The sequence below is a fragment of the Perna viridis genome, chromosome 12 (genome assembly GCF_037379345.1).
Source record: "Perna viridis isolate PV_CMFRI_1.1 ecotype Kerala chromosome 12, ASM3737934v1, whole genome shotgun sequence".
Classification (NCBI taxonomy): domain Eukaryota; kingdom Metazoa; phylum Mollusca; class Bivalvia; order Mytilida; family Mytilidae; genus Perna; species Perna viridis.
In genome coordinates this window covers 2,072,962-2,091,035 of record NC_142456.1, presented here as the reverse complement: position 1 = coordinate 2,091,035, position 18,074 = coordinate 2,072,962, and the positions used below count along the sequence as shown (strand labels likewise).

At 32.2% G+C, this 18,074-nt stretch overlaps 1 protein-coding gene across 1 annotated transcript; it reads right to left on the bottom strand.

The window, feature by feature from the left end:
- Positions 1 to 820: 820 nt before the first annotated feature.
- On the bottom strand, positions 821 to 13,273 carry LOC148600742 (neuronal acetylcholine receptor subunit alpha-3-like). Its single transcript, XM_088556277.1, has 6 exons — positions 13,266 to 13,273; positions 11,327 to 11,552; positions 4,954 to 4,998; positions 4,200 to 4,309; positions 2,897 to 3,429; positions 821 to 2,003 (listed from the first exon to the last, which is right to left on the bottom strand). Exons 1-6 carry the CDS (start codon positions 13,271 to 13,273, stop codon positions 1,627 to 1,629), a joined length of 1,299 nt encoding a protein of 432 aa, XP_088412403.1. The 3' UTR covers positions 821 to 1,626.
- Positions 13,274 to 18,074: the final 4,801 nt, after the last annotated feature.

Genomic DNA, 18,074 nt, shown 5'->3' with positions numbered 1-18,074 from the left:
ATGTCTGTCCCGTTACATCTGCTTTCATTACAAATATATTAATAGATATGTTTGTCCCGTTCCATGTGCTTTCATTACAAATATTTTAATAGATATATCTGTCCCGTTCTATGTGCTTTCATTACAAATATATCAATAGATATGTCTGTCCCGTTACATCTGCTTTCATTACAAATATATTAATAGATATGTTTGTCCCGTTCCATGTGCTTTCATTACAAATATTTTAATAGATATATCTGTCCCGTTCTATGTGCTTTCATTACAAATATATCAATAGATATGTCTGTCCCGTTCCATGTGCTTTCATAACAAATATTTTAATAGATATATCTGTCCCGTTCTATGTGCTTTCATTACAAATATATTAATAGATATGTCTGTCCCGTTCCATGTGCTTTCATTACAAATATTTGAGTTATTCATATTCTCATGTCTTTAACGGTTTAACACATTTTCGATTGGTTTTATATTTCAATATGATATAAAAAAGTATTCGCTGTTTTGTGTTCCCGTTATATTTACTTTATATCATTTTGATTGGATACAGTGTCTTCAAATCATTCCTCAACATTTGAAATGGCACTTGTTGTTCAAAGGTCAGAAATTTGTATCCGTAACTATTGCACATATTCACATATAAACATATATAGGCCTCGTTCCACAATGTTTGATCAAAATTTACTTTAGATTCAGAAATTTACCTTTGAGATGTCCCAATTTCTCGAAAGCCATTAATTGGAGAAGACAAATAAAAATAAACTAATAAACAACCTTTATTTTTCTGTCTACATGTCACATTGTAAAAGATAATTGTAATTCATATGTATAAATTTTTTGTATTTTAATTGGAAAATATTTACAACACTAACCCGTTTCATAATCAAGTCAAGTAAAGAAACTGCACGAAAATTTAATTTAGAAATCTGATTTTCATTTTTCAGTTTGGATTGTTATTGTCATCTCCGACGAAAACATTCGATCATCATTTTGTGGAGAAATTACACTGAATTTTGCAGTGAAATTGCATTTTTTCCCCTTTTTATTGGCAATGTAATGATGTTGCAAATGGAAAACAACGAAACAAATAAGTAAATGATATTAGACACTACTAATCCCATATTAATTGCAAAATTGTGTCTGTGATGCAATGTGTCTTGCATATCTCGCCGAAGGAAATATCATTCTATACAACAATGCAGTGCAAGATGGTTGTTATTGGCTGTTAAAACTTTTGAAATATATTTTGACAAAATTTATTTTGTCGCTTTGTATAGTTTCGTATTAATGTAGATATAAGTCTTTGATAAAAGGACGCTTACAATCATATTTCACTGCATTTTTCTTTATTCTCTAAATACTATTATCATATTATTTAAAACGACATACGGACAGACGCCCAATAATCTTTAGCGCAAATGTAAATAGGATAAGTTTCATACGTTCAAATTTCTTATAATATACTTGTTTAGCCAATTACGGCTTTGTGTCATGCCACAATAAATACCGCGTGATAGAGTCAGCCTCTCAGATTACATGCTCACTTTACTTGTACTAGAGTGTGTCCTACGCATGGCTCGGTGTAGCCATATATTACATGTCAATTTCTTAAATATCTTAACTTTGTCATTCGCTAACACAAAGCGTCACTGTAAAACAGAGTACAACCACGATGTATATAACCGTAAATATCAGAAACAAGACCTTGTCAAGAAACTCGGCGAGTTGTTTATTAGAAGGCTGGGTGGAATCGGCTATTGACAAGAACGAATTTGCCTTTAAATTAGAATTTTTATCCTTGGATGACTCAGCTTTTTCATCTGTATATATGATATGATCTTTAATGCTGTTTCCACGACATCCTTTGCTTTTCAGACATTCGATAATTTTGTGTATCCATTTCGGTGCTATGTAGTGTTCATGTTTGTGATATAACCGAATGATTAGTACTGTCAAAATAATTGCCAGTGATGCAAGTCCAAGGGTGACGGTCAAAAATACAACTGAAATTAAGGATTTCAAATTAAAATTAGAACACTCCATACACATCGTACAAATATAATCAAAATACTCTCCACTCAAAATCGACTTTTCATAGAAGTATAAATTGATTGAATTCATTATAACAAAAGATTTATGGTCGTCATCGAGGATTGTTACGGTGTATCCATCTGCACAATCAGAACCGATTTGGTTATTGCGTCATGGATCTCAATTCCTCTTTCGTCTACCCAGACTTCAAATTTTATGAGGAACTCGGCTGGTGTTTCAAAAAAAGCAGAGGACGCTAACCCCATCGGTGCACCAGTTTTTAGTGGAGTCTTGATTGCTCATTCACTTTTTTTGTATCTTTGGCAATTTCAAGATTTTTCTCCTAGTATAGTAATACCTGTCCGAGTTGCTCATTTGATTTTGTTACTTTTGTATGTATGATTTTAGTTACTTTATGTTCTTTGCTGTGTATGTCTGTTTTCCATGTCTGGTATTTGTCCCTGAATTACATTGCTTTGATTACCGCTATAACCTTGGTTCCCTTGATTACTATTTGATCAATTGTTATTTCTGTTTGTATCCTGGTTATTACTCCAGGTTTATAGTGGAGTACGTTTTTCTTGTTCTGTGTGCGTGTTCTTCTGGTTATTTTACTTTTTATGTTTTTGGTTTATTTCTTTTCCCTGATTATCACCTTTTTGATTACCCTAGTTCCATTATTGTCCTGTTCTACTACATATATAAGCATTATTGTTTGCGTCTTAATGTCAACATTTTTTCAAGCTATTACCATATATGTATTTTCAACATTAAAACATTGTATTAGATTAATTCAATATACATGCTAATAATATACTATTGACAATATGATCTATACTTTCCTTGTCTATAAAGTAAGGCATACCTAGAACTGACGTGTGCTTGGAAGTGGTTGGCATATTATCAGCAAATATTGTTAGCAAAACGGCAAGAGCAAGTAGAACTGTTAAGATGTAGCTGACTTTTTCACCTGACTCAATTGGTAATAAAAATGTTACTGTCGTTAGTATAGCAGTAAGTATCACAGGAAATATAACAGTCATGATGTAATGACCCGGAAGCCGTTCTAGTGTTAAACGAAACACCAATTCCGAATATGCAAATCCATCCTCTACTATTTCCGAAGTGTGCTGAGAAGTTGAGACTAGTTCCCACTCTCCATTCGTTCTGTAATCTTGTAAGTTTATATCGGTCTTCAGAAATGTCAGATTAACTGCATCATTGTGGAAGCCCCAGCTGGCGAGTTCAATGTCACATTTCTGAGTGTCGTATGGAAAGAATGTGACATCCATGTCACACGATGTCGCTAAAATAGCGGGTGGTTCCCAACGTATCTGTCCGTCATAACGAATTCTTAGCTGACTATCATCATCCCCAAGACCAGTTAAATCCACAAGTCTGAAAAAGTGTATTATTGAACGGCTATTATTCTAAATCTACTTTACTTTATCATGCAAAATACATCAGTTCACGTCTACTAAACACTCGTCATTGATCAATACATAGTGATTGTGCAATTAAATGCTCATTTATTTAAAACAATATTAAACCAAAAGCAGAAAATCAAAAAGAAAGACGCAAAAGTACTTGGATGAAATAATTTTAAATGGAACAAGTAATAATACACCTCAACTCTTGCAAATAAGGCTACAACCAAATTAATTTAAATCTAAACTTCCATAATGAATGAGAGTTGAATATCGCATAATATTAACTCAAGTAATTTAATTTCAGCCTCATAACAAGCTCGTCGAAGATCGTTTTTTATAATGTTTGAATTAAATAAATTAAGTTGATATTTGCGATATTATTTTATGACTTCTTTTAAATATTTTTGCCGCTTGACATTCGGCATCTGTCATAGCGGAGGAAATTTTAACGATCGTCTATTTATGAAGGTACCCATTGTGTCGGGAGAACAACATAAGAAACATTACAAACCAATCTGTTTTGTAGAAAACGATGCACAACATCTAATCACAACGGAAACTTGTTCATGTCACAAGTTAGTATCACATCGTCCATGATGTGATATCGCAAATCTACAGCCGTTCAAAAAGTATGTAAAAAGACCAAATCATAGAGGAAGTACAACTTTTGCTATCATTTGTTTTTAACATCTCGATTAAAATTAACTTAATGAGATATTAATAAGGTAATATTATTACGAATTCTGTATGATGATGTGGGGATGCCACAATGTTGACTGTGAAGCGTAAATATACTCTATTCTGCCATGAGATGCTGGAGTCCATGTGAGCCTTGAATCCGTCCACTCCTTTAATCATAATGACATTAGTGTATTAGTTAATCATTAATTCATTGCAACTGACCAATTAAAGTAAAAAATGTTCTGAATTCGTTACTCATATATAGTGACAAAAAACTAAACTCGCCAAATTGTTTTGCTTGATACTTATAGATAAAATGACCTTTGAGCACTGGAGCCAACACAATATAAGTTCGTATATTTTATAATGTTTACACGAAAGCACGTTTTTTAAAGCATAAAACAGATAAAAGTACAATTCAGCACAAAATATGTCATTTTAAATAAAAACTGGCCTATATATTACCCAACTTGTACACAATACTTGGCTATACAGATCAGTTACAAAATACGTCAATATGGGAAACAATCGTACAAATGAAGATTAGATTAAATGAGTTTGTACCTGCCTTGTATATTTGTTCTATTACCGGTATTTGCACTAGGTTTAGAATACTCAATATTAATTTTTGAATTATCACCCGAATGTGTCCAATTCTTAAACAGATTTTACTCAGTAAGCTGGTCGGGCCAGTTTACACTTTATATACCGCGATATATATGTATAAATTACCGCAAACCTGGTTACTTCATATAATTTGAAAAAAAAACCAGAATCATTCCTTAATCCTAATTATTAGTTATAATCATACCAATGTAAACCATCCTGATGTTGAAAGTGTCTGTGATTTTATGTCCTGAAAAAGGTATTTCATAACAATTTTAGAAAATAAAAAACTATCAAGAGGTAAACATTAGCTGGGTAAACCTTGTCACTTTTCCGACGTTTCTGGGCACTCAGTTTTACCTATAGGTCAGTTCTTTTTATTAGAATGAATATTTTGGGAATAATGTATGTTATACATAACCCAAATCTCAATTTTACCATAGAGAGTGGAGAAATATATTTTTTAAAAAGCTGAGGACGAATTGGTTTTGCCAATAAAATTTGTAGAAAAATAGGAAATGTGAAATGGCGGGAAAACTCTCAGAAATTTCATTAAGTTTATTGATTACATAAATCATTTAAAAGGCAGAGAGTTTTACATCAGGTAATTATATTGCCGTGTTACCAAAAGGTAACAAAGAGGGATCTATAACAAATCTGAAATTTATGTGATTATCTGAAGATTTATCTCGCATATGGAAAAAAATATAAATATGTACGGTCGTAAAATCATCAATCTTCAGTTTATAAAAATTCTCTTTTAGAAAGCTATAAAAAATATTTGAATCTGTCTAAAAAATAAGATTGATACAAAGCTTTTTCTTTTCAACATTCAAGTGAAAATCAGCAGTGTGCAATAACTCAAATACTTGCATCGTTCTGTTATAGATTTTATCGGAAATTAATTTTTTTTCTTTAAATGCATGTGGTGCATTCAAATATGAAATAAAATATTCACTGCAAATAATAAATTTGATGATGCATGATATACCACATTCGATTTAAATGTAATGTTATTTAGTATTCGTGGATAGTAAAAGTTTGTAAAAACATTTAATTGATGAGATTTACATCGTTGTATGATTTATTTATTTGTCGTTATTGTATCATATAAAAAAAACACAGTATATGCTAAAGTACATGCGTATGAACATTGTTTTAAAACTTGCAGAACAATAGGACGCCGGATTACATATTGAGTATGTAAACTGATTGCGGCTCATACACAATTCTTTAATGTTTTAGATAATTCAAGGTAACCAGGATTAAAGGGAAGCAGGATTTGATCGGTACTCAAAAGACACAATTGAAGAACAACAAACAGACGGGAACAATAGACACAATCACAACCAAGAACATGAAACAACCAAAATAACACCTTCAAAGAACTAAAGTAAATGTGCAACCCAGACTAAACAAAATATAATAAACACTTATCCAATCCATTATCAAGTCAAGTCCAACATCAATCCGGCAAAGTAGAAATTACACCACCGGAGAGCTGGTGCCACAATTTTAAACGAAATTTAAGAGGATTGATTTGGTACAGCGGTATGGTAAGCATTCTCTGCTTTTAAGAAACATCCAATGAGTTTGCCATAAAACATAACTCCCGGGATAGAAGTAAGAGGAAAGAACACAGTGAACATGACATAGAATACAATGATATTCAACGACCAACTACATATCTTTGATCAATAATGCTGAAAAAGAGCTTACATTAATGAATGCCGTAAGTTCAACTGAGTACCTAAAGCTCTTTGAAATGTTGGAAATGCATTAAAAAATTACCTTTTTTCCACCTGTGGTGGCGTTAGCGCAGTGTACATGTGTTGAAAAGGAGCATAAAATGAAGCTTAATCATGGCCATACAAAATGTTACATCAGCAACATTCAACTCTGGAGACCATGTTTATTATGTAAACCAATTATTGCTGAAATCAAAGCAAATATAAAATTAGCGGGACAATAACAGCCATTTTGACAATTGCCACCCAGAACAAACTTTCGTCTTCAACAATCAATAGGAAAACGAACAACTGTAGAAACAAAATTTCAATACTGCAGTCAACTCAGAATATCATATTTATCTTATAAGTAGCTTTCATTTCATTATTTTTCTACAGTTGAGGAAAATACAGAAAAAATAATTTGACCCCTTTGTTCTATTTCTAGTAACGACGGCATGTTTTCCGACCGAAGAAAAATTTAAAATGATCAATTTATGCAAGATAGCATAAACACAATTCTGCCAACTCTCCTAACCTCATTAAAGTTTGTCTCATCGTCTCAGAGAAAAAGTTGTACACGTGGGAAAGCGACACAAAATTATTTCAGGGACAATAACTCCTACATCGGAATATATATCGTTTAAAAATTTCGGCATAGGACTTCTGATGGTGAACAATGCAACGGTTTTTAAGTTTGAGTTATTTGCAAAAAACCGCATTTTTGCTTTATGTTCTATTTTTAGAAACAGCGGCCATGTTTTTCCAAATTTAAAAATGTTTAACGATGTTTTTGTTCAGAATACTATACCATAAAGAACACTCATACCAAGTTTCATTCAAAAGCATGTAATCCAGGGACAAAGACCAGACATCGAAAACAGACATAAACAACAAAGAACATAAAGTAACTAAAATCATACATACAAAGTAACAAAAGTAAATGAGCAACTCGGACTCCACTAAAAACTGGGAGCATGGTCCAGGTGCACCGGTAGGGTAAGCGTCCTCTGCTTTTCTAGAAACACCCGCCGAGTTGCTCATAAAAAGTTTAGTTCGGGGAAGACAAACGAGGAAAGGAAAACTATGACCCGTTGAATAAATCAGTTTTCATGGTCCTGATGGATACACCATATTGATTCACGAGTTCATGATGACGACCATAAACCTTCTGTAGTGATGACTTCAATCTTGTAGCAACATAACCCTGTTCCAGAAGCCTTTTTTTAGAGTTCTAGCGCGATATAAAAAGTCTGCGGTAGTTTCGGCAAGCTCTGGCATAACGTATGAGTTGTGATATCAACACTCCATATGCAGGAGCCGAAGGGATGTTGCCAGAGATGAAAGGAAAGTTGACAATTCTGAATGAAAAGTCATCACGTTTGTCGTAAAGTTTGGTCAATAATTTTCCTTTATCATCGATTTCTATGTGTAAGTCAAAATATGAGGCTGACTTCACAGTATCTGTAGTATCCTTTATCTCAAGTTCTTTTGGGTAGATGCGATGTATCAAATCCCCGAAATTAGGATTGTTTAAAGATAATACGTCATCTATATAGCGGAAACTGACATTGAACGGTCTAGCCAAACGATAGTCTTTCTTTCTGATCAGATCAGCTATAAACTCAGCCTAATAACAGTAAAGGAATAGGTCAGCAAGTAAAGGAGCACAATGTGTTCCCATTGGAATGCCGACCGTTTGTTGAAAAACACGTCAACCACACTGGACAAATATGTTGTCGATTAAAAATTCCAGGATTTTGTAAACATCTTCCTCTGTGTATTCGGAATTATTTCTTACAAAGTATGAGGAATCTCTACCAAGTACTGAATATTTGTATTTAGGTGTACCATCTTTTTTGGAAAAACAACGATGAATAATGTTTTTAAGTCGGGATTTTAACTGAGTATGGGAAATAGAAGTATACAGTGTTGAAAAAATCATAGTTTTAATGCTATTATATTCAGATAATATTCTTGAACTGATTGTCTCCAAAAGATCTTTCGAATTTTTCAGGATCCACATTGAATTAATACCACTACGGCAGTAACAAGTGTTGTGGAAGGACTGCAGACCCTCTTTCACGGTTGTGAGTATAGAAGTTAAAAGGTTTGAAAGAGATTTGATGATACTTTTTGGAGATCCAGCTATGAAACGTTGTTTGTTTGGATTCTTGTGAAGTTTAGTAATCCAGTACATAGACGGTAAATTACAGTCATCGTCCTTGGTAGAGAGACCACAAGAGGATAGCACAGATTTATGGTGTTCCACAATCTCTTCTTTGGAGAGTGTGGTAGCAGTATAGGTCTTTTCACTGCTATTATTTTCGCACGGCCTTTAACCACTCGGACAGAGATTCAATGTCTTCTTGTTCTCGTTTTATCCATTTTCTTGCATAGTCCTCCACGGCATCCATAAGAACTTTCAAAAATGTCTAAAAGGGGCAAATACGCTAACATGGATCGACAGATTTGACCACAAATAGATCTCATAGATATTCATGCTGAATATTTTTATCCTATGTCAGAATTTCGTTAAACATAAAGGTTTTGGAGATAATTGCGAAAAACTACAGTATGACCCCTATGTTTTATTTTGAATAGCAGCAGATCACATATCGAAGCATAAACTTTGTTCAGCATACCATAAGGAACAACCATGATAAGTTTCATCCAAATCCATTCAACAGTTTCGGAGTAGAAGATGCTTATACAGTTGTAACTGTAACGACGACGACAACGGACACCAAGAGATGGCAATAGGTCAGCTAGCCTATGGCCAGGTCGGCTTAACAAGGTAAAAGCAGAATTTAAGTGCATTTGAATAAGTAATATTTATATCAGTGGGAAAGATAGGTGTATGTTTAGATAAACGTTGGTGGTGTGTGCGATATTTGATGGCAACTTAATTTATTAAGGTACATATGTGTCTTATTTGCAGTCATATTTGATAACAACTGTTTTATTCAGATACACTTGGTTTCTGCCTGTCCTGTTTGATGTCAACTATATCTACACATGAGTTGCTTCGGTCATATTTGATGACAAGTGTGTTAATTTAGATACACGTAGGTTGTGTCTGTCATTTTCGATGACATATATTATTGTCATTCCATCAAGAAAGTACAACACCATCTCAAATTGTCGGAGTTACACTCTTATATAGTGATATAGTATAGTCTAATAAAATATTTATTCAAGTATTTCCGTTGTAACAAGTAAGGTATTTGCATAAATCATCCTAAGGTTTCAAATTTAATCCTACATTTAGGCTATCTACTATTTAAATAAGTTTACGCAAAGCTTTATTTATCCACTGCATATCGTCTCCTGGTTGCCTCAATTATAGACCACGTCAAAAAACAGGAAATAAGTAACAAGTTCAAAGGTGCTCTCACCGACCACTGCGCTCAAAAGATTGCTTACAATTAAACTATTTTGAACAAATTTCGCATGTTTTATGTAGAAAATGAGATTGCAGGAGAAAAACAATACATGAACATTGTCGAAAATATCAATAAAAATTTATTTATATTCGCTTCGAAACTGTCATATTAGCTCGGGGAACCCTCGGTGTCACCATTTGACTGTCTCTAAAGCTCGTCAAATTAATTGATATTTTCCGGCAGTAAACATGTTTTGTATATATATGTACCCAGCGATTTGCTTACTATAATAACACCAATAAGTGTCAACGTTGATGCAAAAGTTAAAATTGAAAAAAAGTATTGTTTTGTCATAATGAAAAGGTGATGCATTTTGTGTTGTCAAGTAACACTTTATTGACCACGCAAAACAAAGAGATAAATGAAACACGATGCATAAATGCAAAGCAGGACACATTCTATAAATATTCTTAATTTTAGAAACAAATAGTACCAGTCACGAATAAGAGGGAAAATGTGTAACTTAAAGTTGATTGTTTCTAACAGTATTCCCTTGCATTTGATTGCCGTAGGATCTCATATAACGTTATCAATAAATATCAACAGATAATTTAACAATCATTATAAAATAGTTCATTCGAGCAGTTTACACTGTCACATATATAATTCAGAGTTCGGCGAAATCATGTTTGGTGAGATCAAATAGTACGATTTGGGAGTGTAATAAAGAAAACCAAGATTCTAGTGGAAATATTTAAATGATTCTGTAAGTGGCTACAAGATTAAGGTCATCACTGCAAAAGTTTTATGGTCGTCATCATGAATTCGTGGATCGCTATGGAATATCCATCTGCGTCCTGAAAACTGATTTGTTCAACTTGTCATAGTTTTCCTTTCCTCTTTCTTCTACCCCGGACATGACTTTTTATGAGTAATTCGGTGGGTGTTTCTAGAAAAGCAGAGGACGCACACCCTACTGGTGCACCTGGTCCATGCTCCAAGTTTTTAGTGGAGTCCGAGTCACTCATTTACTCTTGTTACTTTGTATGTATGAATTTAGTTTTACTTTATGTTCATTGTTGTGTATGTCTGTTTTCCATGTCTGGTCTTTGTTCCTGGATTACATTCTTTTGATTACCGCTATAACCTTGGTTCCCTTGATTACTCTTTTAAGCTTAACGTAAATAGATTGATTATTTTCATATTTGTACAGGTGCAGAAAGTGTTCAGTATAATCGAATGTTAGATGGAACATAACTCCAAATAAATTACTCTTGACTTAATGTGGCATATCTAGTAACCAATTGATTGATTAATTGTTATTCAAACATGGTAAAACTGTGTGACTGCTTTTGGTCCAAATGTATCACTTTTGTGGCATAAATAATAAACCTTACTGACAAAAAACTGGCATCTTTTACAACTTCTTATAAGAGAGTTATTGGAAACAAACATTATTATTTACCAGCGAGTTTATGGTGAGGATGTTGTACTCTGTTGCTATGGTAACAGGAAACGCAGGTAAAACATTTGTTTTATATCCTGTAAATATTGTGTCGTGTATGTTGTTGGCATCAGATGTAGTATAGGATGATACTGTACGAACTAAAATAAAAAAAAGAAATGATGATACAGTACGTATTCTACTTTTTCCGTCTTTGTCTTCCACACCTTGCCTGACTTGGAGTTGACTTTTGTATTAGATACGTGGAACATCATGACATAATGAGATATATATACAAACTGGCCAAGTTCATATATATATATTTTTATAAATAATATGAATTGAAATATATATATATATATATATATATATATATATATATATATATATATATATATATATATATATATATATATATATATATATATATATATTTCAATTCATATTATTTATAAAAAATCATTTAAAATCTGGTGATAAAAATTTCAGAATTAGTCTTGAATAATAATTATATGTCAATTGTTTATTTCTTTTCAATGGTAGACGGCCTTTGTTCCGGATGAGTTGAATCTTGTATTAGTATCAATAATAAATAATGTGAATGTATGATAATTAACGGTTTAACCATCCACTCCCAAGATTACAGTAAAATACTATGGTTTATGAGGACCACAGGCGTTTAATATGATTTTTAATTATTAATTCGGCGGATGTTTCTAGAAAAGCAGAGGACGCTTATCCTACCGGTGCACCTGGTCCATGCTCCCAGTTTTTAGTGGAGTCCGAGTTGCTTATTTACTTTTGTTACTTTGTATGTATGATTTTAGTTACTTTATGTTCTTTGTTGTGTATGTCTGTTTTCCATGTCTGGTCTTTGTCCCTGGATTACATTCTTTTGATAACCGCTATAACCCTGGTTCCCTTGATTACTCTTCCATGTCTGGTCTTTGTCCCTGGATTACATTCGTTTGATTACCGCTATAACCTTGGTTCCCTTGATTACTCTTTCATTACCTGAACAATACATATTCAATAAAACAACATTATGTGTTATGCTACAGAGGAGGTAGAGTGTGTTTGTTTATTATATCGCTAGTTCGAAATAAAGATTTGATTTTAATTAAAAAAATAAGTCAAATTAAAAATATTATTAGTATTATTAAAATAATATAAAAATCAAAAATCAAAACATCTGAAAAGGCAGCCATCAAATCCTATTTATGAAGGACATGCACACTAATCTCTAAATACAGATAGGTGTCAACTTTGATTTTAATGAATGTGACGAAATTATTGGTTGTCAAATGTTAACAATGCTCTGTGCGTTCTTTTACAATATTGAAAGTCATGTGACTTCCATGGAAAAATAAAGTATCGGATATTGCTTTATATGTACTTTGTGACCATGTAATTAACTAACATATAGCCATATTCTATAATGATAGTTTTTTCCACAGGAAAAAGAGCGAGGAGATTCTTGAATGGTTTGTACAGGACAAGTTGACAGATGTCATTCACATCAAGATAATTAAAATTGATTTGCAATAAGTGTTTAAATAAGTTCTCTTTGGGCAACATTAATTATTTTGTATTAACTGCTTGTGTATTATGACGTCATAAACGGCGAATGGTAAGCAGTCCGTTTTCTTAATTATCAGAAACTAAAACAACATTTTGATTATAGATCATATTTACCTTAATCGCAATTAGGTCTAGAACTGATAAAAAATATTTAATAGAGTAATCAAGGGAACGAAGGTTATAGCGGTAATCGAAAGAATGTAATCCAGGGACAAAGGCCAGACATGGAAAACAAACATATACAACGAAGAACATAAAGTAAATAAAATCATACATACAAAGTAACAAAAGCAAATGAGCAACTCGGACTCCACTAAAAACCGGCAGCATTGACCAGGTGCACCAATAGGGTAAGCGTTAAATGATTTTTATTTTTTACATAGTCATGCTAACATACCGTGTTGTTGGGCAGTTTAACCTTATGCGGTTGATGAAGCGTAAACTGTCCCGAAGTTGATTGAAAATCTCTTGATTTTCATTTCAATTTTCATTTCATGAAATGGACTGGTGCAAATTTCCATGTTTTTCCTAAAGATCCGTGTTTCATTATTCGTATATTCAAAACACATATCATATCAGTGTATTAAACTTACATGTTAATTTCGTGGGTATTTGGTTATAATTCTTAGAAATGAAAATTATGGAAGATTATTATGTTAAAGAAGACTTTTTGTATATTATATAACAACATTAGGCCGTGGTGGTTTTCACATAGCCCTTTGTTACGGTTTTGACCTCAGAATTATGATTCTTTTAATGGATTTGAGCAAGCTTGCATTCTATTTATCTTTTTTTCAATACTGTGAGGGATGTACTTAAAATGTTTTGCTATAAACTCTTGACAAATATATCACAAAATAATTCAAATGCCCCATTCATGAATGGATTGAAGTGAAAGTTTTTGTGAGAATCAGGCAAAATTGGAAAAATCATAAACATGTATAAAACCCCATATATCTAAAACAATGATTTCACTCAAGGATGTTTTCTCCTTTTGAAAAGACAATTACTTGATCTTCGCACTGGATTTGCACAGAAATTTATCATTAGAACGCTAGAAAAATAAGATTTTCGACTGTGTTATCTTACCTGAAATGTTAATTTTCAGTGCATGTTAATAAAATAATAACCCAATTTACCAAAATGATATGGTATATCTTGCCTGTTTTCCTGGATTCTGATGGTGCAATTAAGTTGTTTTTCATACCATTTTCACCAAATACATGATTCTTACCGACATTGACACTTAAGTACAAAACTTTCAATTAGGAGAATATCTTTTTAAGAGAAGCTTTTATAAACTTCATACATAAACATAGATAAATTCTAAACAACTCTTCTGTTAATTATTATCGGCTGACTCTTATTGCTAACTAAATTTGCTTGCTTGTAAAAAGCTGTTTAAATTGACTACTAAAATATCCACTAATTTTCAAATTCAAATCAAACCGAGAAAAAAACACTTACTAGAAATAATTATCAGGAAGGATATCCAACACAACTCATGAAACTCTTTCATTCTGTTTAAGCTTCAAAAATCGTCACTGTAACTTTAAGAAAAATATGGTCTTTAATACACCTTATTCACGAATCTGTAAATATACAGGAAATACCAATTGATTATCTTGGAGAACTGTTAATTATAATGATGCTTCAATTATAACTACATTTTTTCCTCAGTCAATAAACCGCAAAGCAAATAGCAAAACCTCCGCTATTAATTTTGTCTAAACATAATAAAATTTGCTTCACCGTCCATCCATTTAGAGCTGTTTAAACTGTATGATAGTCAGTCACGTGATATAGTAGAAGTAATTAGTGCAAGTTTTAAGGTTGTGAAATTATTGATAAAACCTTTCTCATTATCTATTCCGAAAGGTTCATGTCTAAGCCATACACTTATGGAATTCAAATATGTATTTAATTACCTATGATTTAACTATCTAATATATATTTAGTAGCATTATTCATTTTATCCAAAGGAATCCATTTCATCAAATCGAGCGAGGACCCTTGGACTTACTATCAAGACTATTATCTGAATATAATAGCATTAAAACCTATGATTTTTCAACACTGTATACTTCTATTCCCCATACCCAGTTAAAATCCCGACTTAAAAACATTATACATCGTTGTTTTTTCCAAAAAAGATGGTACACCTAGATACAAATATATAGTTCTTGGTAAAGATTCCCCATACTTTGTAAGAAATAATTCGAAATCATCTTCCAGATATACAGAGGAAAATTTTTACAAAATGCTAGAATTTTCAATCGACAACATATTTGTCCAGTGTGGTGGACGTGTTTTTCAACAAACGGTCGGCATTCCAATGGGAACAAATTGTGCTCCTTTACTTGATGACCTATTTGTTCACTCTTATGAGGCTTTCTTTATAGCTGATCTGATCAGAAAGAAAGACTATCGTTTTATGGCTAGATCCTTCAATCTCAGTTTCCGCTATATAGATGACGTATTATCTTTAAACAATCCTAATTTCGGGGATTTGATACATCGCATCTACCCAAAAGAACTTGAGATAAATGATACTACAGATACTGTGAAGTCAGCCTCATATTTTGACTTACACATAGAAATCGATGATAAAGGAAAATTATTGACCAAACTTTACGACAAACGTGATGACTTTTCATTCATAATTGTCAAATTTCCTTTCATCTGTGGCAACATCCCTTCGGCTGCTGTGTATGGAGTGTTCATATCACAACTCATACGTTATGCCAGAGCTTGCCGAAACTACGCAGATTGTTTTGTATCGCGCAAGAACTCTAACAAATAGGCTTCTTGAACAGGGTTATGTTGCTACAAGATTGAAGTCATCACTACAGAAGTTTTATGGTCGTCATCATGAACTTGTGGATCATTATGGTGTATCCATCAGCACCATGAAAACTGATTTATTCAACGGGTCATGGTTTTCCTTTCCTCATTCGTCTAGCCCGGACTTGACTTTTTATGAGCAACTCGGCGGGTGTTTCTAGAAAAGCAGAGGACGCTTATACTATCGGTGCACCTGGTCCATGCTCCCAGTTTTTAGTGGAGTCCGAGTTGCTCATTTACTTTTGTTACTTTGTATGTATGATTTTAGTTACTTTATGTTCTTTGTTGTGTATGTCTGTTTTCCATGTCTGGTCTTCGTCCCTGGATTACATTATTTTGATAACCGCTATAACCCTGGTTCCCTTGATTACTCTTTCACATGATATTTATATGATAATGATGTTAAGTACTGTTCCATTTCTAAAATCAAATATATATAAGGATGAGTGTAACACCCATGAGGGACTTGTCAAAGAAGTTGAAAATGTTAAAAACCCCATCATCATAATGGTGGTGGCATATAATGGTTTTTCTAAGTTTTATTTAGTTGTCTATTCAAATATTGATATAAAACGGTTGCAATAAAAGCAAACAACAATGTAATATTTTGGCAGTTAAAATTTAAAAAAATGTCTTCACTGTACACAATTAATCAATTATCTCCCTTTGTAACATTGCTTTCTAGTGCTGTCTTTGTTAAATATATCTTAAAAAGTAGAAAGGTATAAGAAGTCAAACTTTGCAAAAATTCCAAATTAATTAATGTGTGTTGAACAAAATAAAAGCCAACTATAGTTTTAATGAAGTTGAAATGGAAATCATGCTAAGTACTCCATTTTTCCTGAATATTTTATGAAAAACATTAAGTAGATCAGGAAAATAGTGTAGCTTAAAGATGACTACAATATCACGCTTCTGTCCTATATCTTGATTTAATTAAGTATAAACAGTTTTCCTTGCCTGTAGTTTACTTGTGAATATTTATATATTTTTCACGTACGCAGTGTGTGGGTATCAATTTTGTATCTATCTCAGTTAAGTAAAATTTATAAAATATAGAATAAATACCATATTCTTCTACTTAAAAATTGTTATTTTATAAAATTTCTTCTACCTAAAAATTGTTATTTTATAAAATTGATATGTCATACCAATATTAATTTGAACATCTGCATTGAAGTCTATTTTTTTTCAAATCAGTAATGTAAAGAATAATAGTTACATTTCACAGATGAATTGAAAATATACATAGGAATGGAGTTAATATATTGCATCACAAGATAAGTTATCAACAATATATCCATATTTTCTATTTGCAAGCATCAAATGACCATCTTAACATCAAAATGTAGCAATACAATAAATTAAACTATTTATATGTTACATATAAATACAGAAGATAAATCTATGATATTAATTGTTACAAAATTTTTAAAAACTCTTCATTTGTAGAAAGAAATAGAGCTGATAGGACTTGCCCCTTACATCTTAAAGTGTATTGTCTAGTAATTGAAATGTCCATATTTTATGCAAAATATTGTGTATCTTTTACAATCAAAAGTAAAATATACAAAGTAGCTTATTGACACAAATGTGATACACAATGTACTATAATAATTGTACAATAAATGAATAAATATGTCAGGTAAATAAACACAATATCTGCATGATTCAAAATGAAACATATTCAACCAAGTATATCAAACCACAAACTTGTACAATATATCACCTCTATGAATTGAATTTAGATAAATATTTACTGTAATGACAGTGTAATAATGTAATGTGCTTTTTAACAAGCTTTCTTGGTCCCCCTTCTGCAAATGATATTTTTTTTTTGCATAACATGAATAATATTTTGCAATATAAATGCAGTAATCCTGTATGATTTGAGATTATCAAATCATTAGAAATAGTCTTTCCTCTTTTCAGTTAAAATTGAACAGAATATAATTTCAACATGTAAAAACATTAATTTAGATAATTTCCCAGTGGATTCCCCAGCTAATAACTACATTCCTTCCTACATGTGATACTAAAAATTCCTATAAAATTTCATAAATTTCCTTGAACGGTTTAGGAAGAGTTGCGATTATAAGTTATAAACATATAAAACCCTTAATTTGGATTATCTCCCCATGGAGTTCTTTGACAATTATTATATTCATTTATGCATATCTATAGTTGAGATGCAACCTTCCTATGAAATTTTATCAAAATCCCATAAGCTGTGTAGGAGGAATTGAGGATTTAACATGTAAAACCCCTAATTGGATTATCCCACTTTGGAGTCCTCTAGCAGTTATTATATTCCTTCATGCACATTTATATATGCTACTAAAAA